This window comes from Cardiocondyla obscurior, linkage group LG05 (genome assembly GCF_019399895.1).
Source record: "Cardiocondyla obscurior isolate alpha-2009 linkage group LG05, Cobs3.1, whole genome shotgun sequence".
Lineage (NCBI taxonomy): Eukaryota > Metazoa > Arthropoda > Insecta > Hymenoptera > Formicidae > Cardiocondyla > Cardiocondyla obscurior.
Genome location: NC_091868.1, coordinates 921,545 through 948,865, shown reverse-complemented (window position 1 = coordinate 948,865; position 27,321 = coordinate 921,545). Strand labels below are relative to the sequence as shown.

The 27,321-nt window shown below is 45.6% G+C and overlaps 1 protein-coding gene across 1 annotated transcript in view; it reads left to right on the top strand.

The window, feature by feature from the left end:
- Ptc (protein patched) overlaps positions 1-27,321 on the top strand; it is a 33,944-nt gene that overhangs the window by 4,039 nt on the left and 2,584 nt on the right. Inside the window, exons 2-9 of the mRNA XM_070656492.1 lie at positions 8,296-8,488; positions 17,888-18,077; positions 18,861-18,930; positions 20,991-21,088; positions 21,273-21,492; positions 24,534-24,941; positions 25,166-25,810; positions 26,056-27,255. Coding sequence (XP_070512593.1) covers positions 8,296-8,488; positions 17,888-18,077; positions 18,861-18,930; positions 20,991-21,088; positions 21,273-21,492; positions 24,534-24,941; positions 25,166-25,810; positions 26,056-27,255 — 3,024 coding nt within the window. The remainder of the gene's footprint in view (positions 1-8,295; positions 8,489-17,887; positions 18,078-18,860; positions 18,931-20,990; positions 21,089-21,272; positions 21,493-24,533; positions 24,942-25,165; positions 25,811-26,055; positions 27,256-27,321) is intronic.

Below are 27,321 nucleotides of genomic sequence, written 5' to 3'. Positions count from 1 at the left end.
TTTTTCTATTTCTTTTTTCTTTTTGAACGATAAATTGTGGATAGATAACTAGTTATCGCTTCGCCTCTTTGTACTTTTCTTCTGGCAGAACCGCCACATTTCTGAAATGCGATGAAGATGTAGCTGGCGGTGATTCATCTCTCGTTACTGAGCTGCCAAGTTTTTTTACAGTCCCATTTTTATTTTCCATCTGTCCGCGTCTTTAATTTATATGTGCCTACTGTGACGAAGGATGTCATGTTGAAATCCACGTTGGTGCTATTTTCAATTGCGTTCGACGTATCCCGGCCGATGGTCTGAGAAACGCGCACCTATAATAAGAGGCGAAGCGAGTAGCAAGCCTCGCAAACTTTTTGCTCGTGATAGTCGCGCTGGGTGGTCGCACGAGCGATTTCCACATCGCGGATGTACCGGGTCGTCCCGTTGAAATCGCGTATTTTCGCTCGTGTTCGTTGCATACCGAATGAACGTCTATCCGCTAAAATATCGGCTGGAACAACTATTAATCGTTTAAAAAAAAAAAAAAAGAAAAAATAGCGCAATATATTAAATGACATTATGTTTGCTCCAGCTCTCGTCAAGTTGACAATTTTCAAGTCGACATCTCGGCCTCGCGTTAGAATTGAAATCCCGCGCGACTTCGCGGTGGAAAAACCAAACTCGTCCTAGCGTCGGTTTAAATTTCGACGAACGGAGGGGGTCACGAAATCTCGTGCTAGATCGAAAAGAGTTGGGAAAGTTTTTTTTTTTTAAACTCGGCGGCAGCACGATTGTGCAATCGAGAGCGCCGATCGTCGGCAAGGGAGAAGTAGTAGCGGTGACAGTCGGCGAAAGGGCAAAAAGGCTGAAATTCGAGGTCGATGCTCCACTTTTCTTCCTCGACGAGGCGGCTCGGACGAAGAGGAGCCTCTTCGTGCCTCGCGTTTATGCCGAATGAGTCAGTGAGTCAGTGGCCCCGGCCTCCACAAGGCGAGCGTGAGCGCGTGTGCGTGCGGAGACGCATGCATACGGGCCCGCTTCCTTTTCTTCGTCTTTTTCTCCTCGCCGCTCGACAAAGAAGGGAGAAGACCGACTCCCCTGGGAGAATTTATGTGCGGGATGATAATGGAACGTGATGAATTAGTTTTGTCGGTGCCGGGGAGTATCGAAGGGCGCGCGAGCGCGCGTGTGCGAGCGTGTGGCGGTGTTCCGTCGGAAATAATGCTATCAACCCAGTTTTTGACGTTCCCACCGTGTACCTCGCCCTCGCGAGAAGCAGACTTAATTTAGAGCGACCCGGCTCGATAAGACACCTATTTAATTCGATACAGGGAGTAATACAAACGCCGAGGGAAAAAGATACATTTATCGCGATTGTACGCCGCCGCTCATTAACCAAGAACCGATACTTTTAGCTACGATAATTTTACGTTTTACTATATTATTCGTATCTTACACCGTCTTGCTTTACGCGTCGACATTTTCCTAACGTGATAAAAATTTTTTTAATGATCATTATATGTTATTCGTGGCGATAACTTTTGATTAATAGGGGAACTGATTATCGCGACAGAAAGAATTGATGATCGCGCTCTCGAATTTGCGCGTGTATCTATTTTTCTCGATTACGTTCGTCGTTCGAGTCCGGCGGTGCGGTTTCACTTTTAACGGAACGGTCCAAACGCGCCGGGCGCGCTGATCAAAATTGATTTATTCTCATTGAGACTGCAACTTGATCGCATCGGATCAACCTTGGCCTTGCACCGCACCCACACGTATTCATGCGTGCGTCCACGCAACCCGAATGTTTACAGAATACTTGGATCCGTTATCAACACCGCGTCACACACACGCGTTCTCGCTCACCAGAGTTCATTTACTTCAATTTGTTTACGTTCCCCGGGAACGATTCAACCATGAAGTACTGATCTCCACCTGCTCCATTATCTCGACGTCCGTATATTTTGCGCGTGGAGAAACGCTTTTCATTGCGGATAAGTTATTGGATCGATGTAAAAAAAAAAAAAATGTTTTATTATTTTGATTATTCCAACATCACTCTTAGAGGAAGAATCATTAATTATTATTATCTTTATTAAAAGGTAAAAGAAACGCTTTTTTTTTGGCAAAAAATAATTCGTTACGAAGAGCTGACGCTAATTTTTAATTATTAATAAAGTAGAGTTAATAAAATAGAAAAATTGACGCGGAAAAACTTTTTTATCGTTTTCTTTTTATAAAGATAATTTTGTACATTTATTAATATACTTTTTTTCTGAGATCTCACGCTTAAAGATTGTGCAAAAAATTTCATACGTTTCGACGTCGACTTTAGAATTTACAATAATTACCAAAAATATATTTTCCTTAATCGAGTTTCTTATTCGAAGAGAAGTTTTTATTACGTACGAGAAAAAAGTTTACTTACAATAAAATTCGTAATAAAATTTCGGTAATGGCATACCTGTCGTTTAATGACCTAACAGGATCTTCTCGATTCCGAATGTCGTCGATCGAACGCGGTGTTTACGACGGAAATCTATCGATGCCGGGGCTCTCGACGCACGCATCGCGCGTTGCCACCGTTGATCCGAGACGATCGCCCGTAAAGATCACGATCGAAGATAAATGCTGAATTCCAGCGGCACGAAATAGCGTACGGGCGCACTATTCCGTAATCTGTGTCTTAATTTCTGGCAGCTGAAAGCGGTCGTCTTCGGTGCGGCTCCACAATACCGGGCATTCACGCACGCGTGTATGTGTGAGAGTGAGATTAAAGGGCGCCGACACTACGTGTGAGAGACTTCCAACACTAATAATACCTACGAGAGGGTGGAGGCGTGCAGCGCGTACGCCGCCTCGAAGGCGACCCATGGAAACTTGTGTATAGGGTGTCTCGGAACGTTCCATCTTGCACGTTAAAGCGGGCTGAACTTAATTTTTACAATATCGAAAATTGCTGCTCGACGTAACAAAAACGACCGATAAAGGGTTGAGGAATTAATCTTTGAAAATAACACGGATTTAAAGCGCGACGTATTTCTTTTTAAACAATCTCTCCCCTCGAGATAAATTAACTCTAAAATATTTTTACTTAGAAGAAAAAAAGAAAAAGAAACAGCATTCAATTTATACTTGACATAAATGTTATCTATTTTTTATTATTTTTTTTTATGTTTGTACGTATTTTACTTGATTGAAAAATATTCGTAATTTATTTCGTTGAAGTTAATAAAAATTAAAAGTGATTTTGAAATTTTATACAAACCGCATCCCTTTAAAACTTTCGTCAAATAAAGTCGCAATTTTGTTGCCGAACGGACACACGGTAGTTCTAAAATACCGTGTGTGCAGCGTGAGTCACGGAACTGGGACAGGCGAGGTCCCTCTTTCCTCTGGAAACAACTCAAGGACGGGGAGGGAAGAGAAGGCATACAGTTTAATTCTACTTTTCCGAGAAGTTTACCCCTCTGCAGTCTGACTGTCGTGGAATGCGGTTGCATCTTCTTTTAGGTAAAAACGTACCGTACGCGCAACACGTGTGGTCCGTGTTTACTTTAGGATTGTCTAGGCACGTTATCCGCCTGATACAAAACTTATTATCAACTTACGCACACATAAAGATTCTCATTGATGCTTGCATCATACGCTTCGTTATCTAACGAGAATTCAAGCTCGATTCAATCTAGCCAACAATCTATAATCGGAAAGTTTTATAATAAATTATAATAAAAATGGATTATTCAAAAAAGAAAAAAAATTGTTTAACGAAAAATTACCCGATTTAAAATAATTGCATACAAGGATATTTTAATTTTTCCGAGCAAGGGAGTACCATGACGAAGGTTTAATATACATATAACGTACGATTATAGGAAATTATCTGTTGGAGAATACAGGATTATCTCACGTGAATTATAGCATGCGAAAGATCATTCAAATGGTAGACTATCTCTAAATCGACATTTACGTTGATTTTAATTGCATGTTAATGCACTTTGAGCGTTTTCGTTTTTCTTCCCTTTTTCTTTTCATCTCCAACAAGCTTTACGAAACCAAAAATAGCCATCGAACAGTCAGATCAGATCTCTGTAATTAAACAATTGATTAGACTCGTCTTTACCGCACTCTTCTCTTCTTTCCGCAAAAATAAAGAAAGACAAGACCGATGAATTAGCTATCGTGATTTCGTTGAATCCTGCAAATTAGAAACTCCGAGCTCGCCACGTCCAACGGGAGTACAATTTATTTTTTTTTCGCCGAAGGATCGCGATAGGAGAGGCTGGCCGGATTTAGGTTCACACGGGTGCAAAATGACAGCTTTCACGAGCTGCTCCTCCGCGAGTTTGACTTTCGTGAAACGGCAGGAAGCTTTCACGCGTCCTTAACACGTGGAAAATCTTAAAGACACCGACGGTCACGCTTTTCCTCGAGTTTCGTAAGGAACGACCGAGGAGGAGTGTGCCGGACACCGATGCGCCCAAGGGTCGGTCCGTCCCTTTCATCCTTGCTGAAGGATACACGCCCACACGAGCTGGCGCAGTTTTCGGACGCCTTTCATCTTCGGCCCGTCGTGCTCGTCCTGTACCTGGCTCCCGTTGTGTATGCGTGCACACACGTGTGCGCATCCCCCAAGTCTCCGGAAAGTTCAAATAGAGTTCTCCTCGCGTTGACGTCTTCTCCCAAATGATCGTTTCAACGAAATCATTTCTTCCTCCAATATTTTTGACATCTTTTTCTTTTTTTTTTTATCTCGTTTTAACTTTTTTTTCTTTTTTTTTTTAATTTGTGTCGAGTGCTTTAGAGTTCTTTAATGCGATACCGAAATACATAGTGTAATTTTTAAAACAAAGATGAGACTTTGATACAAAGTTAGTCACGGGGTTGAAATGCAAAGAGAGCGAGTGCTTAAAAGTTCGTTACCGCAATTCGACCTTTGGATTTCCCTTTCGAATAGACATCGCCGTGGAATTCCTCGGTCGATTAGAGCGCCGGCCGGATCGAGTTTCTTGCGGACACTTTCGAGCCGTACCTACCGCAAGAATCTCTTCGTTTATCCGGCATAGCGTATCGCGGTGAGTTACGTGAACACGCGCACACAGAGTAGTATTCTGAAATTCACGATGCGACTAAAAAAAAAAAATATATATATGTATTTATTCAAGCTCGCAGTTTTACTAATCGTGTTAATTTCCGGTAGCCGTAATTAGGTTTTTTTTTTCAGCTTTATAAATTTAAAAACCTCTTTAATATTTTTTTTTTCGAGAAAACGAAACGCGATCTGCTACTTGTCGTCTTTATTAGTTTTCGCGCAAGTAATTCGACGATCGTGGATCTGTCGGCGGTGTAATCGACGAACAATGAGATAAAGAAAGTCGCCGCGCAACGAGAACGGAGGGATGGCGCAAGGATCCCGGCGAGAAGAGGGCGAGAGGGTGCTGGAGCGAACAATCAGCACTCAAGAAGGGCACTCTCGCGGAGAGGAGCGAGGCAACTGCCGTCCGCCGCGTTTAACGAATTTATGTTACTCGTACTTTTAATGTTTTTTATGGCGCGACACGAGCTGCGCCGAGAGATAGCAGACAGCATAACAGGATCTTATGTCAACGACGGTGGTCTCCGCGCCGCGAGCTTGTAATATGTAGATACTGCCCACCACCGGGAGAAACCCCATAAGGCCCGCGGTGAGAGAGACCACTTACGGGAAAAAGGGGGGAACCATCTTTGTCCCCCTTCGGCTCTCCCTCCCTTTCCCTCGTTCCCTCCGCGTGTGTGGACGCTATATAGACGTCTCGAGAGCGACTCGTGGCGTCTCGACTTCCTTTTACTTCTTCTTCTTCTTCTTCTTCTTCGTCCTTTCGGTTTCTTTCTCGAAACGGTCGGTGAAAATACCGGTGTGTGCTCTCTCGACGGTATACAGGGTGTCCCGCATTTCTCGATCGTTCCTTTGAGATACCGAAGTTACGAGTTAATTTCTGATCGAGGGTGATATCACGCGCTGATTTTTCCTGGCTCGCGAATATCTTTGCCTCGGCGCTCGTTCACGAGACGGGCGGATTGTACACCGATTTCTCTTACGCGTCTTTTTAGTTCTTATTGCGCTGTTACCGCGCGATAGAAAGGAACCGGGAGGAAAGAGGAAAAAAATTATATTGTTGATACATTCTCGTTGCGCGCGTTTACGAAAGTTCTCGTTAAGCACCACGTTGGGAGGTAAAAAAAAAAAAATTATTAAATATCTTTCAACGCGACAGCTTTCAAAATAGCACCAGGTGTGTCGGCACACCGAGAGAATAACGTAATTACTATGACGATGGGAATGGTTGAATTAACTGTATTTATTCGTTAATGGGAACGTAATTATAGCTGAAGCCAAAGAGTAACTATATTTCTCCGAGTGTCTCGAGGGGCATCGCCGGGTATCACGGTCCCCTCGAGCCGTAAGTCTCTCTTCGAGGGAAACGCTGCGGAGGGCAAAAGTCACGCGGAAACGCGAAACTCGCGATGGACCCGCTGACGCGCGGCGCACCATGTGGCGGACGCGGATTGTCCGCTGCGTCTAGAATTACCCGGGGTCTCCTCCTCTCGTTTCCCCCCTCCTCCTGCGCTACTACCCTCGTCGGGGTCCGTCGAGTCACGGGCCCCCGCGCGCCACGAAGAGTTAATTGGCTGGAAAACCCTGCTATCCGATACCCGGCACGGCGGCTACCGCCCCGGGATACGTGCCTACCGCGTGCAATCCATATTTTCGCCCGTCAGCCGCGCGCGCGTTACTCTCTTAAAACGTAACTGTAACCGCGGCGCGAAGGGAGTGGCGTTACAGATCCTTTCGCCCTCTCCCGCGATACGCACACGGGCACACGGCGGGCCGCGGGCTCGCGATCATAAATAATTTTATGACTATCGCGCGCTCTTATATCTCGCGTTACGCATTCCCACAGCGTTCCACGTGGCTAAGTGACACTCCGCCGAGAAAGAAGGCGCGATCGCGCTTTCTTTTTTATTTTATTTTATTTTTTTTTAATTTTCTTTTTAAATCGTGGTTTCGATAGTTTCGTCGGAGCTAAAAGATTGCGCAACGGCGCGAAGGGGTAGGACTGTGATTGCAGCACCCGCTGGCACGTGCAACTGGAGGCCCCGGGTCGGCCACCTACAACTAAACGCTTGTTTGTCACAAATCGAGCCGTGTTTGTTTATTTAGGCGTCGAACGAGACGGCGGAGGTGTACGCGCGGCGGAACTCCAGCTGACTTCTTTCTCGCTCTCCTCGTCCTTTTCTGAATTAGGCATCTCTCTCCCTTCTACCCGGACTCGAAAGATAGGTATTGTTGTGGGTGGTCCACGGTACATATTGTCAGAGTGGCCACCAGGTAGTGTGCAACGTTGCCGTCTGCAATGTTGCAAGCGCGGATTTCCTTCCCTCCTCTCCTCCCCCTTGAGGTCCCGGCTCTCCTTGCACGATTATCCCTCTCTTTGTACCTTCTCTTTTCCTCCCCGTAGTCCTTTCTCCCTCGTGCTCTCGCGCTCTCTCCTCTCTTTTCCTTTTTTTTTTTTTTTTCTCTCGGTTTCGTTTAAGCAGCCGTAACCTCGCTCTAAAAGCCCGGACCGCCATCCTCACCCTCTTCCCCTTCTGGTCCACGTTTCTCCTTCACTGACCTTCTCTGTCTCACTCTCGCTTTTTCTTATTTCCGCCGCTTGTCACTCCACAAGCCCACGCGTCGAATTTAAAGATCCCGATGCACTTGCCCTCCCTTCTTTCCTCTTTTCGATCGTACCCTCGTACGACGAGTGCGCTCGCTGATTTTTCTTCCCTCAAAAAAAAAAAAAGAACCAGTCGCACCCGCCTGTTATCTCGCCGGAATTATTCTCGAACATAGGCCGCCTCAAAATCGTCGGCGCAATCTCGCGGGAGATTGCAATGCGCGACGACGCCCGATATCCATTTTCAAAGATAAATTTGATCCGCTCTTTTGGAAAGAAGCTACGTGGTGCGCTCGACGATGTTATCGTCACAGACCCGCGCGAAAACGCGACACGCACGAGCGTCTTGTTCGGTACGCGCGCACTCGGCGATCAAATTTCTTCGCGATATTTAAGAAACGTACATTTCCGCCTACGGGCAGTTAACGTAACTCATCCGCTTTGCTTTGCGAAAGAGGAGAAACGCGTCGATTATTGTTGAAAAAGATTTCTGATACTTGAGACTTTTATTTTATTTTATATTTTTTTTTAATTTTTTCTATCGTTGGTTTTCGATTGTGCGCAATTTTTTTTTATGTCACGCACAAAAATCACGAGTCCTCGCTTTTATTTTCAGGGGAAGGCGGATGGCCAGAGGTCAGCAGTGTGGATCAGAGCGCGACTACAGGATCAACTTAGCCAGTTGGGCTACTTCTTGCAGAGGCATGCCGGAAAGGTGCTCTTCGTTGCGATCCTCGCGCTGGCGATTCTCTGCGTTGCCCTTAAATCCGCGCAAATCAACAGCAAGATCGAACAGCTATGGGTGCAAGGTAAGTGACCAATCGGTTCATTTATTCTCTCTCTTTTTTCTTTTAAATTTCTTTGTTTTTTTCGGGGAAATATTTTATAAAGAAGATAGTAAAAAAATGATATAAATATCAAATTAAAATTTTTTTAATACTTAGTGCATTATATTGTTAGAAATGGATATTACGCGGGGTATCGCGTACTCGATGTGTCCCTCGGTTTCGAAACGAATATCTTCTGTAGCGAATTTCGCGTCAGTGACAGAAGACGAGTCGACAGGGCGAACGGACATTCCGTTCATTCGAGCTAGAGCGAAGTGCCTTCGTCGATGCCACGGGTAACTGTATAGAGATTCTTTCGACGCGCTCGACTTAGCACGAAGAAACGGCGAGTCGTGTCCTGGTTTTCGATCGGATGGTAGATATCGCGGACCTCCTAGATCGCGTCGGGGACTAATCCTTCCGTGACACTTGACCCCGTGAAACTTGACACCGAGGACAAGTGTTTTTCCTTGTCGACGTTTGCGGTAATAACGGCGGGACAATTCGATATAACGCGGATGGACCGATCGAGAAGACGTACGAAAATTCCACGAAAATCACGCGGATTAATTCCGTTTGATAATTCTCGATTATTTCACTGACGTGTTTGCGGGCGAATATCTTTCGGCGATTTTTCTACAAATTAAAAAACCCGCTGCGGGGTGTTGACAAGTAGATATATGCATAGCGATGACCGGAGCAAATTTATTTCGAACGTAATTAATGATAGAGTTAATTAAAAAATATTTTAAAAAAATCGCGAATGGCACGATTGAAATTTTTCCGACGCAACGCGTCACTTCGCGGAAATATGCTTGACGGTAAAACATTCGGAAACCATTCTTTCCACCTTTCACGAGCGACGATCGTTCGGTATGCGCCCGATTGGTTCCCGCAACTACGAAAGTCGCAACCCGATCGCCGCCGGCAGTCACGGCGATAAACCCGCCGCTGTTAAGGATTTATAAGGATCGTTAAAGGAGGCGCGGAACGTTGGATTTGCGATCTGGCCCGAGGCTCGCCTCGTCTCTTTCGGCCTTTTTCTTGCGCCATTGCGCGATTGTGTGGCTTAACGTTTATTGCCTTCGAGGAATTTATATTATTATTAATATTGTGTGACGTACTATTACGCACTTCTGTTACGCGGCTTTCACGCGCGGAGTTTTATACGCGGCTTTGAAAGTCGTCTTAAAAACTTGATAACTCGAATGCTTCCGATGGCGAAAGGTGCTTAATATAAGTTTAACGTTGGAATTCTTGTAAAAAAAAAAAAAGAAAAAGAAAAGGAAAAAGTGGGAAGCGGATGCGCGTTTCGTGCTTGATCGGCCCTTCTAAAAAGACTGCGCCCGCATATTCCGACCGAATACGACGCGCGGCGCAAGTCACCTCGCGGATATCCGGTACCGATACAGGCGCGCGTACACGCACATCTTTACGCACGTCGACCGTCCCGTAGCATCTGCCTCTGCTGGAGGTGTTATATCCCTTTACCGCCCTTCGACCTTCCGCACTGTACGCTATGTCGCATAACTCTTCCTCGACTTTTTTTTTGCCGGTATCTTCATCAGTAAATAACTCAACCGTCCGACGTACCCGAGTACGTTCTCCGATAACGTATTATTAAAATTATTTTTTTAATTAAATTAAATAATTATAAAATTGTATGACGTAACAAAAGTTCCTTAATTATATCGCAACCTTCGCGGTGTCGTTTAAATTTATAGCGGCTAGAACGCCCGGTACTTTGGCGTTCTAAAATGACGTCTTGTCAACGCGAGTTTTGCTAGACGCGACCTTTTTATCGATTAAAAAAAAAATTTCTCGAGAGACGACGGGGCAGGAATTTAATCGTAACCGTGGCGAGAGACCGTCGCCGAGGTAGAGAAAAATTTTGGCACTGATACGGTATTACCTGACGCCCTTGGGAGCCGAGCGATGGGATCGGTACCGTGCAACTGCGTCTGGTGCTACAAGCTCGGAGTATCGGCTTTCAATCACCTGCACTCGGTGCCTGCGACCGCCGCGCTTTCTTTCCTTCCGAAATCTGTTGCGCTATTTTTCGACGCGAGGAAAAACGACGCGTTACCAATCGTAGCGAAAAACGTAACTTATTTTTTAATAAACTACGCAACCGATAAAAGTCCAAGAGACGAACCGTCGAAGTTCGAAGAGACGAAGATTCGACTACGTGAAAAACGTGTTCCGAAGGACAGAAATCGTTCGCGATTACTGTTGAGCCGAGCCGTTATTGAATCCCCGTTCATCTTTACCTGGGGAAGAGCACGTTGGGCTTCCTACTGAATCTTGGAATTCGTACGTGCACTCTGCAAACGTGATTGCCGGAAGGTTAAACCGAAACGTGAATGGCACACGCGCCAATATCCGTTTTCTTTTTCTCCATCGACCGTGTGTGTGGCAGGGAGCGTTTAGCATTCGCAGGGGGACGAGAGAACAGCGCGATGGAAAAAGACGAGAATAACTTATTTTACGTTCACCCTATCGTAGGAACAACAATGTGTACGAGACGTTGCGAGAATAATCTGCCGCGAATCGTTATAGCTCGCGCAACAAATTTGCCTCGACACATTTATGCAGCGAACGATTCAATAACAGCTTAAATTACATCGAACCATCGATTGAGAAATAAAAACGAAACGTTGAGGTTTTAATTTTGACTTTGGGGAATTAGAATTTAATTTTGAAAAATTATTAATAAAAATTAATTTTCGTTGGTTTTTGTTTTATTCGTATTTTTAGTTGCTCGAGTATATGACTTTAGAATCAAAGATCTGAGTTTAGTAAATCGTTAATTAATTCTTCTTACGGTTAAAACATTTATCTTATTGGCTAACTCATTTTGCACGATACGGAGTTGCTCTCTTCGGGTTTTATTAACGCTGTACTGGATAGCTTTACCCTATAAATTACAACTTCTTAACGCTCGTAACATGCCCATTAAGTCGTAATTTGCATTTACTGCTACTAACTACAGGATGCGAAGTCGAAATGAGCGCTAGGATAACACTCGGCCGGTTTCTTCCGAGCGGTTCGATATCCAATACAATTTAGAATTAAAACGAAAATAGAAAATTAATCCAGAATAAAAATCGACAAAGACCAAGGTACTACGCGTGCCTTGATTCTAGAAAAATAAAAATAACATTCCTCGACGGTATCGAGCCAGAAGAATGAAGACGCGCGCTCCCTCGCGTTCTGAAATCATTCAGATTTTTTAAACGTTCGGCGTTTCGGTAACGAGAGAATCGCTGCCCGGGTTGTAATAAAAACTAGAGAGAACGAGGTCAAATTAAGTCAAGATTGAAGTTAATCTGCACGGCAGAAATGGACACGGAGATAGCCGTGATTAAAGAGCCAACTGGTTCCTCTTCCGCGGCGGCTATCGTCCGTGCGTCTCGTGCGGCCGGCTTTCGCGCGTGTGTGCGTGTCGGGGGGAGGGGGAGGAGGGAGAAATAAAAACGCGCCTCCGCATCACGCGTCGCGCCGCGATCTCGAGCGCCTTTGCCTGTCCTTTCGCGCGATAGCCGATATCGTCGCGCTTCGCGTAGCGGGTCCGCGGGTGTTTGCGCGCGTGCACAATGCACGGCGAGTAAACAGAAGATGAGATCCTCTGTTTATGCGGCCGGCCGTCCGTCCGTCCCGTCCGTCCGTCCGTTCGTTCGTCGGTGCAACAACAACAGATTCCCGGTAGGTCTTTGGACGACGATCTTGTAGCTCGCTCTCGCCGGCCTTTCTCGCTTCATCCACCTCCCATCCCGCATCGTGCCCTTTTTCTTCCTCTTGCTTCTCCTCTCCGATCTTTCTTCTCTATCTCACTCTCTCCCTTTTTCTCTTGCTCTCCCCCCATCGCTTTCAGCCTCGCTCTCTCGCGCGTCCACCTTTCTCTCTCTTTCTGTCTCTTTCTCCGTCTTTCTTCTCGCTCTCTCGCTCGGTGGAAGGCATGGAGGCCTAATGAAGATGTAAGCACTCGGGCCGACCCTCGTGCATGGTCGTGCTTTCGTCCTCCGTCCATCCTCGTCGCACTAACGACAAGGCGGCTTCCTTGGCCCTGTACAGGCCGTTTCAAGTACGTCGGAACGATCGGGCTACTTTTGTAATTTCCGATCGTTCAAATTCCGAATTTCGCGAATCAACGAGGAAAAGAGCGAAGTTCCTTGAAACTAAATCATTTTCTGCCTTACGATCGAAATATAACTTAAAAAAAATGTTACATTGCAATTTCGTGGAATAAAAAAAAATTCAGGAGACCCGGTTTCATCTCTAGATTTTTTATCTTTCATATTTGACTTTCGAAACTATTCTGCAAAACGTCGGGAGTTGAAATTTTTACTCTGACGTACTTTATTAACGTTGAAATTCTAAAAATGAGATGATAACTTCACAGATCATCACCGTCACGATATTATTGTATCACCGGCAACGGACCACCCTGTAACAAGATAATAGCGTCCTGCTATTAGAGAGCCGTGATCTCTCAAGTCGCTACCGCATGAAGCTAATTATGTTAACCCTCCACTACTGGCACGCAATAGACTTTCATTTTTTACCAATTACTATATATACCTTCGGAGCTACGACACACGCTCGTTTCTATTCATTTCCAAGACCCGTGCCTTCTGGGAAAGCGCCGATTAATTTCAGCCGGCTTATCTTTAGCGTGCGTATCGTGCGTTGCGCGTTTATCAGATCTCGAAATTAATTTGAGTCCCGCGAGAGCAAATTGTCCGCTGAAAGATTTGTCGAATTCTATGGAAACGTTTCGCGGGCGAATAGCTGACGTTGTGCTCTCTCTCTCGCTCCGTCGTGCGATTGATGCGCGCTAGCTGGACGGATGGCAGAGAGGAACCCGCGAAGATGGAGAAAGGAAACGGCGTGCGGCGTGGTACGCGCCCGAGAGAGGGTGGGCCAGCGGCTACTCGATATAGGAACTCTCTTGTGGCCCCTTTTACCGACTATTCCTGACGGAGCGTGTCGGGAGTGCGACGAAGAGCGAGCGAGCGACCGCGGCGGAAGGGATCGGACTCGGCAAGGGGGCGAAAGCTACGGGGCCCGACGACGACGACGACGACGACGAAGTTCTCTGCTCTTGCCCGACTCGGCTTGGCTCGACTCTACTCTCCGGAGAGAAGATCCGAGACTCGGGCTCAGCTCAGGCACGCAGGCCCACCGCTGGTTGGTCGGCTGGCTGGCTGGCTGGCTGGGTTGGCTTGGCGCACAGAGCCCACCGGGCCACCCACCGCGACCATTCACCGGAACCGAGCCCCATCCAATCCCAGTGACTCTCATTCACCCGAGTACTGACTCGCGACCTCGATGAGCGCAAGGAGGGAAAGGGGGAGTGAAGAGGCAGGAAGACAGGGAGAAAACGAAGTCCAGGGAACCCATCTGCGGCTCACGTCTTTTTTTTTTTTTTTTTTTTTTACGAGATGCGTTATCGCGAAATAATTGACGGAGGCTGTCTCGACTTGAGAATCGTGGTCCGTTCCACGTGGTACCGTCTATCCGTAAATACGCTTTTTCCCTACGAAGTGAATTGAAAATTCACTTCGAATTGAAATTTGGAAGTCGACTCGACCCTTTTTGCCGACCGATATTCCCGGGGTTGCTGAAGACGGGCAGAGACGGCGGGGAATGGTACCGGCCGGATTTCGTTGTAGGAAACGTGAAATTGAACGCCGCCGCGAAGAACCGCCCATCAATCTCACGGAAAGCGGCCGAGCACGCTCTTCTCGCACGCAGGAATTTCTAAGCATTTCCTCGAAGATTCGAACGCAGCCAGCCGGGGCGTGTCGCAGGAACAAGGACCCCTAACGAGGCTACGGCCACGTGGTCCTTACGTTTTCACATGCCATAAAGCTGTCGGCACTTGCGCACCGGCCGGAGATGAATAGATCCAACTCTGACGAGGAGCGCCGATCGATCCAGAATAAATAATTTGAATAATAACAACGCGAAGGATATTTTTAAGCCGAGACCCGCTTACGTCATCGTAAAGAGGCTCCTCGTTCTCCGTTAGAAACTGTCGTTGCTAGTTTATCCTAGATACCGATTCTGCGAGTCGAATAAATTTACATTTCGTTGATTGAAAATTCTGTACAAGTCGAACATTTCCGGTGAATTAAATCCAACGATTAAAATCGTATTATATGAAGACCTCTTATGCAAATTTCCAACCGCGCTCATTGAAACAGATCTAATTAACACCGATGTAAGCTCCGGCGATATTTGTTTAATCTGATTAGCTTTCGAAGGCGAGATCGCAGCGAGGTGGGAACGGAAAATCGCCCGAAATATAAACGAAGGGGATCAGCGCGCACCTGCTTCCCTCTCTTCGAGAGACGGAGGGCGGAACTCCAGCGCGGTCCCCTTCGTTTTCCTCTTCCTGGAGAACCCTCGCATCTCCGCATTGAACATAAACGTCATTTCACTATCAGGTATGTCGATCGCCTGCCCAGCGGTCGGAGAATAGTGCAATCGTTATATTCCCGGCTTAATAGAGCCCTTTCCTTCTCACAATTGGAAGACGTGATCGTGATATCGTATTAGCGTCGACGGCTGACCCTTCGGTTTGACCCTGCAGTACTTGTAGGAGTGAAAAAGAGAAAGAGAGAGAGAAAAAAAAAAATGAAGAAACGCTAACCCTCGAGATTTTCACAGCGTCGCGCGAAAGAAAGTTCGAAGACATTGTCGTCGTCGGCAGATGCAGCCCCGCGCGAATTCCACCCTCGTTCTGCCGCTCGCGGGAAGTTCGCGGAAACAATAGGGGAGAGGAATGGTGAATGAGGCGCGCCGACAGAACTGAAAGACGACGCGGCCATTCAAGGGTGCCCCGGAGCGAGCGGGACCGATGCGCGGGGAGACGCGAGCGCGCGACCGCAATCACGGTAGCCGGAAGGGTGCAGATAGACGGGTTTAAGGGAGGAGGGCGGGGGGGTAAAGGGCGAGGGGGCGCAAGAGAGCCGCTCGCTCCCGAGAGTTGGACGAGACGGAGACGGAGAAATAATTACAGAGACGCCTCGTCGATAAATCAAGCCCGGTGCCCTCGTCCCGTCTTTTTCTCTCTATCACCCTTGTTCTCTCCGTCTCGCTCTCTCTTCCTCGCGAGTGTATCCTGCCTGCTAGTCCCCCTCTGAGCGTCCCCTCCGTTGGCGGTGCTGCCCTTTTTCACTATCTCTCTCCGTCTCTCTCTTTTTGTCTCTTTTCCTCCACCTCTTTCCTCTCCTCCGCTTTCCACCGTTAAGCCACGTTTCTTGCTTCGTAGAGCAGAGAGTAGTGTCTTTATTACGCTCAGTGCCCGACCGCATTCTACAGGCCGGCTCACAAACGCATAAGCTCGCCTGTCATCGTCGCGGCAATTACATCATACGAGTTTCTTAGCGGCTGAAAAAAAATTGATCGGCATATTTGATCATGCCCACGGATAAATTACCGCTCAAATTGTACTACTCATTTGTGCGCAGTCTATGTTTCTTGGTGGATAAAACTGAACAGAGTTACGTAAATTATAAAATAGTCATTATAAGAAATCTGTACAATTAATTTAATTATTTTGAAAATGTTAAATTTTAAAATTGTTTACAATAAAGTTTAATAAAAAAAATAAAAAAACAAAGATAAGTTTTTTTGATTTAAGTTAACAATTTTTATAATTTTTGATGGAGAGTTAAGCTGAAGATCCGGTTTTTTTGGAGTATTCATCATGTTTTTTTTTTTTTTTTTTACTGGAAAGGAGAGAGGTTATTTGATCCCGGATGTAGAAGAAACGAAAGAAAATCTTATAATATCGCGATTTATTTCTATTCCTACGTTGTTTTTTCTTTTTATTTCTTTTTTTTTCTTTTAAATAATATTTTTAGTCTTAACTAACGAAAATGTTCTAGTTGCGTGCTATTTAGGTATATATTTTTCATAAATTTATGTCGAAATAATTATGATTGTTAAATACAATTATAATAAATGTTTTAAAATTATTATCGTTATATATTACTGTAAATTTTTTTAATTGATCTCTCCTTACAATTAGATATATCTAAATTGATGAATTTTACACAATTTCAAGACCAAATAATGTAGTACATTCCTATTATTTATACCATAATTTCTTTAATTAGTAAAAAAAGAGAATAAAGCACCTATACGTACGTACCTACGAAAAAAAAAAATGATATATCCCCATAAATTCACAGTGTCCATGCACGAGCTATTTCTGCTTTCAGTAAGTTAGCCAATTAATTTCTAAATTCGGACTTCCACATTCGCACATCGTCGATTCGTACTTTTTCCAGATTACGGGGACGTGGTTCGTTTTCGTTTCTTTATATTCGCGCCGTTGTCCTTTTCCACGAGTGCCGTTTGAGAACCACTTTCGCGTGGCGAGCAATACGGGTGGTCCACGGCGACCGCGTCGTGGCGGAACGAGCAAATACGCCGTCGGCATTTTTGACGGTGAAATCTGACTAGGTGGGATACCAGGGTATACCCCGCGCGCGCGCACAACGGCCATCATCCTCGTGTTGCCCCTCGTCCATTACTACTGCTCGCCGTATATACGGCGTATGCTCCTTTAAATCGCGGCGCGTCCTCCGCACAGAGACTGCTTTAGGCTCCTTGTCGCTCTTCTTGCTTCCTCAAACGGCTGGTAAAAAAAGCGAGATTAATCCCCTTTCCCCCACGCAAAAGGCGCTTCGTACATGCACGCGCACTTTCGAAATATTTCGCCTTCTTTCCTTTTTACGAGATCGCTCTCGGAGATCTCCTCTTCCGCAAGGTCTTTCCTTTCTGCAGAAAGATGGAGATGTCGAACGTTTCTCGCGATGGAATCCTCTTAAATCTTTCAGACTACGTCGTCGGAGGTGGAGTTTTTTAATGAGATCCTCTACGTTGAAAATATATTGGGTTTCTTTCCGACACGCACCTTTCGCTCGTTCAGCGTTGCGCTTTCTTGCTAAAACGTTCGAAGCAAAGCCTGCAGCACGCTCGGATAGGAAGCCACGGGTCGCGAACGCTGGCCGGGGAACGAACCGCGGTAGCCGGATCGCGAATCTTTCTCTCCTACCGCGTTTCGATCCGCTATTTTGCACGTCCGTTTCTGGGAACGTTTTATTGATGGTCTGCCAGGAATTTTTGCCGGTACAAAGACGCGGAGAAACGTGTGTGTTGCGACACTGTCTCGGCCAATATATCTCTTCGGGGAACCTCGCCGATCGCAAACGTCATTCGCCGAAAGACTTTGCGAAGTCAAGACCGAAAGAGCATATGAATGCTCGTGACACTGGTTTCATATTAAACTTTCGCAACGAGTCCAGCTTGTTGGCGAGTATCGTTGATAAGTAAAGTTAACGACGATTGAACTTTTGTTTGCAGAAGGTGGAAGGTTACAAAAGGAGCTTACCTACGCGTCGGAGGTGCTCGGCGAGGCATCAGCCTCGACGCACCAGCTTGTCATCCAGACACCGAGGCACGCAGGAGCGAATATCCTGCACCCGGCCGCGCTCAGGGAACACTTGGCGGTGCTGGAGGCTGCGATGAATATAGAAGTGCACCTGTTCGATCTGTAAGTCCTTTCTTCCGCGCACCGCGCTTTCTCATTTGTATACGGACTCTATACGGAAAGGGAACGTCCGGCGTTTAATTCGAAAGGCGAATTAATTTGAAAAAGAGAGAGGGAGACTAGGCCCGTCTGGCGGCATAATTAATCCTCACGTTGAGAGGTTATTCGAGACGACTTGTTACCGGTGATACTAATCGGGAGAAAGATAATTGAGCGCAAAAGAAATGACGAACTGAGAATGAGAAATAATGTTGCTTTTTTTTATTTTTTTTTTTTTTTTTTTTTTTTTTTTGATGGAGAAGAATCGAAAGGTTGATAGTGTTTACTCTATTTTGAGTTCGCGTATACATATAATAAGATGCCGCATCATCCCGACGGATTCGTTTCATCGGCATGAGAATATAGATAATTTTGATATCCTAAGAAAATAGAGATGATTTTTATATTTTGTAAATCGCTTGTTTGAAAAAAACTTTAAATAATATTTATTTTTGTTTAAATACCTTGTTAAATTTTCTTTATACAAAAAAAAAACTTTTCTTCTCTGCTTCGAAAAAATTATTTCACGTGGATTAATTTAATTTATTTTTTTTTGTTTGTTTCTTAATTTTTATTCGCGCGGTTTAAATGTGACGAAGGTAATCAACTTATATCGCTGTCTCGCTAACACGCTGATAAAAATAATCTCGGTTGATACGCCCGACCGATCTTTATGTGGATCGTCTTCGCTTTAAGAATGAAATGACGCAAAGCCCCGTAGTCACGAATGCAATGTGTCGTTTGCAGCACGTGGAAGCTGAAGGACTTGTGTTACGCGCCGAGCATACCCAACTTCGACATGCACTACATCGATCAGGTAATATAGCCGGCACACATATATGTAATTGTACATATATATATATTTTTTTTTTATATATACATATATATGTATATATATATTACACATACGCATCATACGCACCAGAGAGGATGTGCGCTCGCGCACGTGCAGCATGAATGGTGAGCGCGCGAGCACGTGTTTACGCACCGTCTCCCAGTCCCATTAGACCCCTAGTGAAGGCATCAATGCGCGCACGTGACACATGCACGACGTGTCCGCGTAATAAGCCATCGATAGCCGTCGTTAGCGAAATGATATAGCGTATAATACGTCTGACATGAAAATTTTTTCGAGCGCGATAACACGTTTATTAATTGGAAAATAAACGTGGTAAACGATAGCAGTACCGAAAATCGATTTAATCACACGAGTAACGGCATAATTACTTTTAATAAAACATACGAGTTATGCGAACGGTTAAAGATTCTTACGAGCTTCGACACATTTGTCGTTCGTCGTACGTTACACGACTGTCGGAAGATTAATTAACATGACGTATATGTCATCGGGCAGGCATTTCGTTTTTTTTTTTTTCTCCGGAGAAATGTCATACAAAGGTGTTTAAAAATTTCTAACGACCCGAGCCGATATCCGCATCGTCGAAGAGAGATCGGCGTGCGCGGTTACATCACTTCGCGCGCAGGCTAACGAGTAAACGCGTTAGAGAATGGCGGTGGCTGCGGTATCCCGAGGGCGGAAAAAATGCACGTCTCTCGAGATCTCACCGCGAACGCCGATCCACCGCTTCCGGGACATTATAAACGTGTTTCGCGCGAGAGGACTTCTTTTTTTTTTTTTTTTTTATGCGCCGTCGAAAACTTATGCATGGCCATGAATCTGGTTGTCTCTTTCTCTCTCTTTTTCGCTCTCTGCTTCTTCCCTTCGCTTTCTCTCTTAACGTTACGTAATACGTACGGCTCTATTATCGTTTAACTTTAACGAGAAGCAGGAAGATCCGATTACCTTCCATTTGCACCGCCAATACGCTGGTAATCGCAGCCTGAGCGGGAACTTAAGGAAATGCCTGGATGGCTCGCTATTTTTTTGCGGTCCGGCAGTCTCAACAATTAGCGAGAAATAGGGGAGCAAGCGAGAACGGTGTTTCTCCGTATAGTGAGCGGTAAACAAAATCCGATCCGACTAAAGCCCGACTCCGACATTAACGATCGTCATACGGGTTTTCTGGGTACTAGGCCATTACCGAGGGGCCCACCTCTGAGTTCCAGGAAACTCGAATAGGGCGGTCCGCGCATTACGTTCTTTCGTAACCCTCGCCTTACGCCCGACGGTGGGACGTAAGAGATGACACATCTTAGATTACACCCTGTGCAGTATCGTATCGAAGCTGCTCGCTCAAAACAGAGCTCTCGGCCGCGACGCGTTTACCCGTGTGACGCTCGAAAAGCGGTCGCAACAAACTCGTTATCTGCATTCAATCGGGCTAAGTTAATCCCATTCGTGGGACCGACGTTGATCTCATCGTCATCTCGACGCATTCCGCAGCATTTTATCAATACGACGCGAATCGTTATTTGGACCTGGCGTCCCTTACTCCGTAAATTTCGGTCGAGCCAAAATATTAATTCGTGCAATGGAAAATTTCGCACTACGCGTTCCTCCTCCTTCTCCGACGCGTACAACAATTGTGCACGCACCGTATCGGTTGCACACGCACGCGGCAAGGTTGCGAAGGGTTCCGGACGAGAGAATGAGCAATTAGCGTTGAATAATGACGCTGACGTCCCGCTGCGGTATGCAGCATCATGTTAGGTCTGGTTCGCCGTTCCACGCGAAAACGATCGGTTTTCAGAAACGCAGGAAGTAACTAACCCACCGCATTTTAATCACCCTGAAATTACAGAAATTTTCGAGACCGTTCAAATACGTGCCTGTACATTTTTTTAGTTCCGGAATATATCATCTGTTGCGGAAAAAAAAAACAAAACGTTCAACTAATTCGCTATTACTCGTTCATTAGCGATATTAAATTCTGTTCTTTCGTTTACGAGGTGTTCTCATTTATTTTTTATTTGCAGATCTTCGACAGTATTATTCCTTGCGCCATTATCACTCCACTCGACTGTTTCTGGGAAGGTAGCAAACTTTTGGGTCCGGAGTTTCCCGTTCACATACCGTAAGTATTGTTAATCTCCCGTGATCTATGATAAATGACGAAGAAGTACCGTTCTTCATTAATTCGCGATCTGTCGTGGATTTGTTTAATCGATTTCCCTTACGAATTTTTTACTTTTCGAAAACTACTAAATTCGTTATATCGGTGACATTAAAATTTCTATTTTTTTTTTTTCATTAAACAGCGGCGTGAAAAGCAACAAGCGCGTCAAGTGGACGAATCTCAATCCCTCGACATTGTTGGACGAGATAAAGAACTTGGTCGAGTCCAACAAGTTTCCCTTTAAAACACTCGAGGACTACATGAGAAGGGCCGGAATAACGAACGGTTATCAGAGCAAGCCCTGTCTGAATCCAGCGGATCCAGAGTGCCCGGAAACCGCGCCTAACAAACAATCCCAAAAGGTAAAAACCCGTTACTGCGGTTCTTTGCGCCCGAGTCGTTAAAAGTCGGCTCATCATGCCCCATAAGATCGCTAATAAATAGGTAGATGGAACCGCCGGAGGGAATTTATAATACAATTTGCAGCGCAGAGAGCATGATAAATAAGTACGTGCCCCGACTAGAAGTAGATTTCGGAAACGAGTTGAAGACGGGATGGTGACTGTGACTCGACGTACGCACGCGAGCGTTGGACGAGGAGAAAAAGAAAAAAAGAGAAAGAAAGAAAGAAAGAAAGAAAAAAAAGAAAAAAAAAAGCAGACGCTGCGACAAGATAATATAAAGACTGTCACCGGCGAGACATTCGTCCGTGCCACTCGCGTCGAGAATAACAAGCGATCGTTTGAAATTCTCTACCGGATACGACTTGGCCAGTTGTGCGCACGTATGTATACGCGGACCCGGTGGGCGCTTTTGATGTTCAACCCGCGGAATGACGACGATGAATACTTAACCGCGCGTCACCGCGCAGATTAAGATCGCTGAATTTCTTTCGCCCGCGAAAGACCCGGCGCGCCGTTGCCCTCATTACGGCTCGATTTAGATTACACGCACGTGCTAGGGAATAGTTTATGCTAATTCCCGCGATCCGTTTGATCTTCGATGAATATTTTCATCGCGGCTGAATGGACGACAACGGTAGACGAATCGAATCGACGGGGGAGGGAGAGGAAAATTGATCTCCCGATTCGTTTCGCGCCTTTCCTAGGTAGACTATAAGGTTTTAATTAAAAGATGCGTCCGATTGCGACTGAATCCGATCGAGATCGGTCCGGCTCCGTTTGCGCGATAAAAAGGGACGAGGCTCGGTCTGAATGAACCGCGCGCGAAAATGACGCGATGAGTATGCGAGTCGCGTGGGCCGCGGCGCGGCGTGGCGGGCCCCATTAAAATAATAAAATCGAGTGACGTGCGTCATTATTGCGCTACGCCGGTGGTCGCGGCGGTGCATGCCCCGGCCCGGCCCGGCCGGGCCCGGCCGGGCCGGGCTCGGGGGCCCAGCAGCGGTCCTCGCACACATACGCACACGCGCGCGTGCACCGGCGCATCGCATTACGCGGCCGTCATTTCGGTGTCATTAACATACGCACGGCCGGCGTGCTCTGACACGTGCACAACGTGAATCGCATCTCTACGCGCCCGTATGCGTATATTAGCATCAACCAAGAAGATCCCTTTCTCTTTCTCTACCTCTCTCTTCGGCTTCTTTTTCCTCCCCTTGGTCCTTTTCTCTTTTTCTCTCTCTCCTTTCCGCCCCTCTTGTCTCTTCTCTCTCTTTCTCTCGGACGCACACCTATTTCTATTTTCATAACGGGTATGCGCGCTCTCGTACTTAAAGTAATTGCACTTAATGGCTACGCGGCGCGGCCGCGCGGCATGCATGCGCTTCGGAATATTTCGAGTGTAGCTGCAGGCGGGGCACGTTGATCGGGTGTTTAAGTCAAGAACCCGGCATCGCGTGTTCCGCGTATGCACGGGGCGTCCCGTGAAGAGTCGCGCTCCGGCGTACATTGCACACGCGTCTCTCTTTTTTTTTTTTTTCTCCCGGCTAATTCAACGTAATTAACTGCCGCGCTGTTGATTCGTTATAGGATACACCGCTGTTCTCGCATTCGATTAAGATTCGAAATAATAAATTTCAGTTTTCTTCCCTATTCTTTTTTTTTTCTCACCTTTTATCGCGACCGTGAGCTCGATGATATGTTAATAAAACGTCTTTATTTCCGCGTCGAGCGTATTTTGCTTTTACACGCCACGCATTAACGCCGGAAAGACGATCGGAACCGTACGTCGCGAGCGGCAAGTAAAAAGCACGTAAAAGCGTGCCAGCGGTTCGGCTACATTCTATACGCTTCTTCGTGGAATTGCATAACGTCGGGCCAGGTGTGAGGTAACCGATTTCAATTACACGCGCGATCGCGAGCGGTTACGTGGCTTTATTTGGCATGGCTTTTCTACATACCTCTATCCGTACACTTCCGTGATACATCGACACCGGATAATTAAATAAAAATAAATTAGTTGTCAATTCAATTAATGTAGATTACAATTATATTAAGTATCGATTGAAAAAAAAAACCCTTGGTCTCCTCGTGAATTTATTATCCGGAATTTTCTCCTTTCCAAGAAAGCAAATTTTTTTTTTCTTTGATCGCTTTATAATACAAGGAGTCACGAGTGCTTTTGATATCTTTGTAAAAGAAAAATCGCGATTGAGATCGGTCAGAGGCCGCAATTCAAAAGGAAAACGATGGGCGCACAGCGTTTGTATTTCTATACGCGCGAAAAGGGAAGGAAAGTCTTGCTTGAGGTACATGCAGCCGAGATACAGTAATAATCTCCTTCGTTGAGATCCTATTCTTCGTGCCGCGTCGTAGCGGGCGTTCATCTGTTCTGGTATGATATAAAGGACAGTGGACAAGGCAGCTTGGTCGTCTAAAAGTCACGGCCGGCGTGCCCTTTTATAGGATCCTATAAAGTCACTCGGTGTGGGGTCCACGACACCCCCGGTTACCCTATAAGAAAGAACGTCGCCCGTACCCCCTGTAATAATTCTTTACCATAGGAATTCCTGGCGTGACTTGACACGGTTCTGCCTTCGGTCACGCTTGAGAAATTCATAGATGAAAAACAAAATGTTGCGGAAGGGCTTGAGGTAGCGAAGCGGGAAAAGAAATACATTTCTATCCAGTCCCTTGTACTCGAAATGGTTTTCGTTAGTAAAACAGAAAAAAAAAAAGAGAGAGAGAAAAAGAAAGAAGAAATTATGACTGAAATTAAATTGATAAACGGAGTTATTACTTTGCATAAAATTGAATATTCCATTATTTTATACTTTTAAATTTCGAATAAAATTTTTACTTTTTAAAAAAGAAATTATTGTTTAATTCAAGAATTTTTTTTAGAGCTTCCTGTTTGTATTATTATTTGCTGTAATAAAATTTTTACCGAAAGAGGTTCTCGTTTTATCGTTTTTCTAAATGACGTTGCTTTCTGTAAACAGGTACCTGACGTGGGAGCCGAATTGACAGGTGGCTGTTATGGATTCGCGGCTAAATACATGCATTGGCCGGAGGAGCTGATGGTCGGCGGCGCCAAGCACAACAAGACGGGCCATTTGACTCGCGCGGCCGCGTTGCAGACTGTGGTGCAACTGATGGGCGAACGCGAGCTGTACGATTTCCTAGCCAACACCTACAGGGTTCATCATATCGATTGGACGCAGGAGAAAGCAGCTGAGGTTCTAGAGACCTGGCAGAGAGGGTTTAGCAACGCAGTGAAAAAGTTGGTGGAAGTCAACGGATCGGCACCGTACAATTTATACGCTTTCAGTACGACGACCATGAATGACATCCTTGGAAAATACAGCGAGGTGTCAATTACGAAGATCGCGATCGGTGGCGTGCTTATGGTTAGAAATAGTTACATAATTAATTATCACGTTCTCGTCTCTTCCCTCAATTTGCTATTCTACCCTCTCTTTTCTCCTCTTTCTTTTTTTTTTCTAGTCCTCTCAAGCATTTCTCTCCCTCCCCTTCCTCTCCCAGCAATTACTCCACCGCTTTCTGACATTTACTTTCCTCTCTCCTCCTCCATACAATTTTATTAATATAATTTTGCATTATTTTTTTTTAGTTGGTGTATGCTGCTGTAGTGCTTTTTCGTTGGAAAGATCCAGTACGCTCGCAGTCTGGAGTAGGAATGGTTGGCGTGATACTGATTTGCACGACAATAGCCGCAGGACTGGGCTTCTGCGCGCTTCTAGGGATTCCGTTTAATGCCACGACGACGCAAATAGTGCCGTTTCTTGCCCTCGGTTTGGCCGTATACGACATGTTCCTACTGACGCATACGTATGCCGAATTGTCGGTAAACGAAGTGCCTAGCAGCGAGCAAACAGGACTCGTTCTAAAGCGAACCGGCTTATCGGTACTATTGACAGACTTCAGCACCGTCGCTGCCTTCTTTGCTGCCGCGATAATTCCGATCCCGGCACTTCGAACGTTCTGTATGCAAGCCGGTATTTTACAATTGTTCAATCTGGCTGCCATGCTACTAATATTCCCCGCGATAATTAGCCTGGATTTGCGACGTAGACGTTCCGGCAGGAAGGATATTCTCTGCTGTTGCTTACCGGTGTCAGCGAATTTAAAAAAAAATAGATACTCTGTGAGGAACAACGGCACAGTTAAGCAGACAGTCACCAGAGCGATACCACCTGAGAGACGGGAAACCTGCACGCAAATCTTAACAACGCAGAATGCGCAAAACGAATCCTGGGTATGAAATGATATACATGTATGCATACACATCGTATATGTATACTGATTTAAATTTTAAACTAAGCTCCGCTTTAAATTGCGGATATCATCCTTTCAACGTTTAACTTATTAGAGAAAAAAAATTAATTTTTATTACTCTTGGCTAGAATTCATTAATAATATAAAATTAATTAACGGTTTTTATGTATTTGCATTAAGTTGAGATTATCAGAATCATCTATAAGTACCCCGTTTATGTTGCAGATAGGTGGAAACATTATTGATACGGAACTAGATAAACACTGCACCGAGGAGGATGCGTTAACCGGTTGTTCACAAGATGACTGTCTGAGCTTTTCTTTGACGCAGCTTGCAGCTCGGCATTACGCGCCTTTCATCAGTCGACCGGCCACCAAAGTACTTGGCATGATATTTCTGATAGTCATGCTAACTGGTAGCATATGGGAGGCGATACGGTTACGTGATGGTCTGGATCTGACGGATTTGGTGCCGCAAAACTCAAACGAGCACGCATTCTTGTCTGCCCAAGCGAAGCATTTCGGCTTCTACAATATGTACGCGGTTACCGGTCGTGATTTTGAATATCCGAATAATCAGCGATTATTGTACGAGTATCATGATGCCTTTATGCGGATCAAAAACGTAATCAAGAACGACAATGGTGGGCTGCCCGAATTTTGGCTTGGTTTATTCCGCGACTGGCTAAAAGGTCTGCAGATGGCATTCGACAAGGACTACGAAAACGGTTGTATCACCCAAGAAAGATGGTTTTCAAATGCGAGCGACGAAGCGATTCTAGCATATAAGCTACTCGTTCAGACTGGTTATGTAGACAATCCGATTGACAAGACATTGATTACTCAAGTGCGACTGGTTGATTCGGAGGGTATCATCAATCCACGAGCTTTTTATAATTATTTGAGCGCATGGGCATCCAACGACGCACTCGCTTATGGTGCCTCGCAGGCAAATCTAAGGCCTGAACCGCGCCAGTGGATTTATATTAGTGACCACGAACTCAAGATCCCTAAGAGCATGCCACTTATGTACGCACAAATGCCGTTTTACTTGCACAAGCTGACAGATACGCAAGATATTACACAATTGATCGGTAGCGTTCGGGAGTTATGTAAAAAATTTGAAGAACGCGGTTTGCCGAATTTTCCGTCCGGTATTCTGTTTCTTTTCTGGGAACAATATATGGATCTAAGAAGCTCTATGGGTATTGCTCTCATAGCTGCATTGGGCGTTAGCATCTTTGTAGTCGGATTGCTACTGTTGAATATATGGGCTGCTGCGCTGATCGGCATCTCTCTTCTCGCTGTTATCGCCCAACTATTAGGCATCATGGGTCTATTTGACATCAAATTGAGCGCGGTGTCTGCCGTTCTGCTAGTGGTTAGCGTGGGCATAGCTGTTCGTTTCACGGTGCACATTTGCCTCGTAAGTAATATTCAGAAAACTTCCTTAATTTATTAACAGTCATCATTACTGATATATTTATGTAAC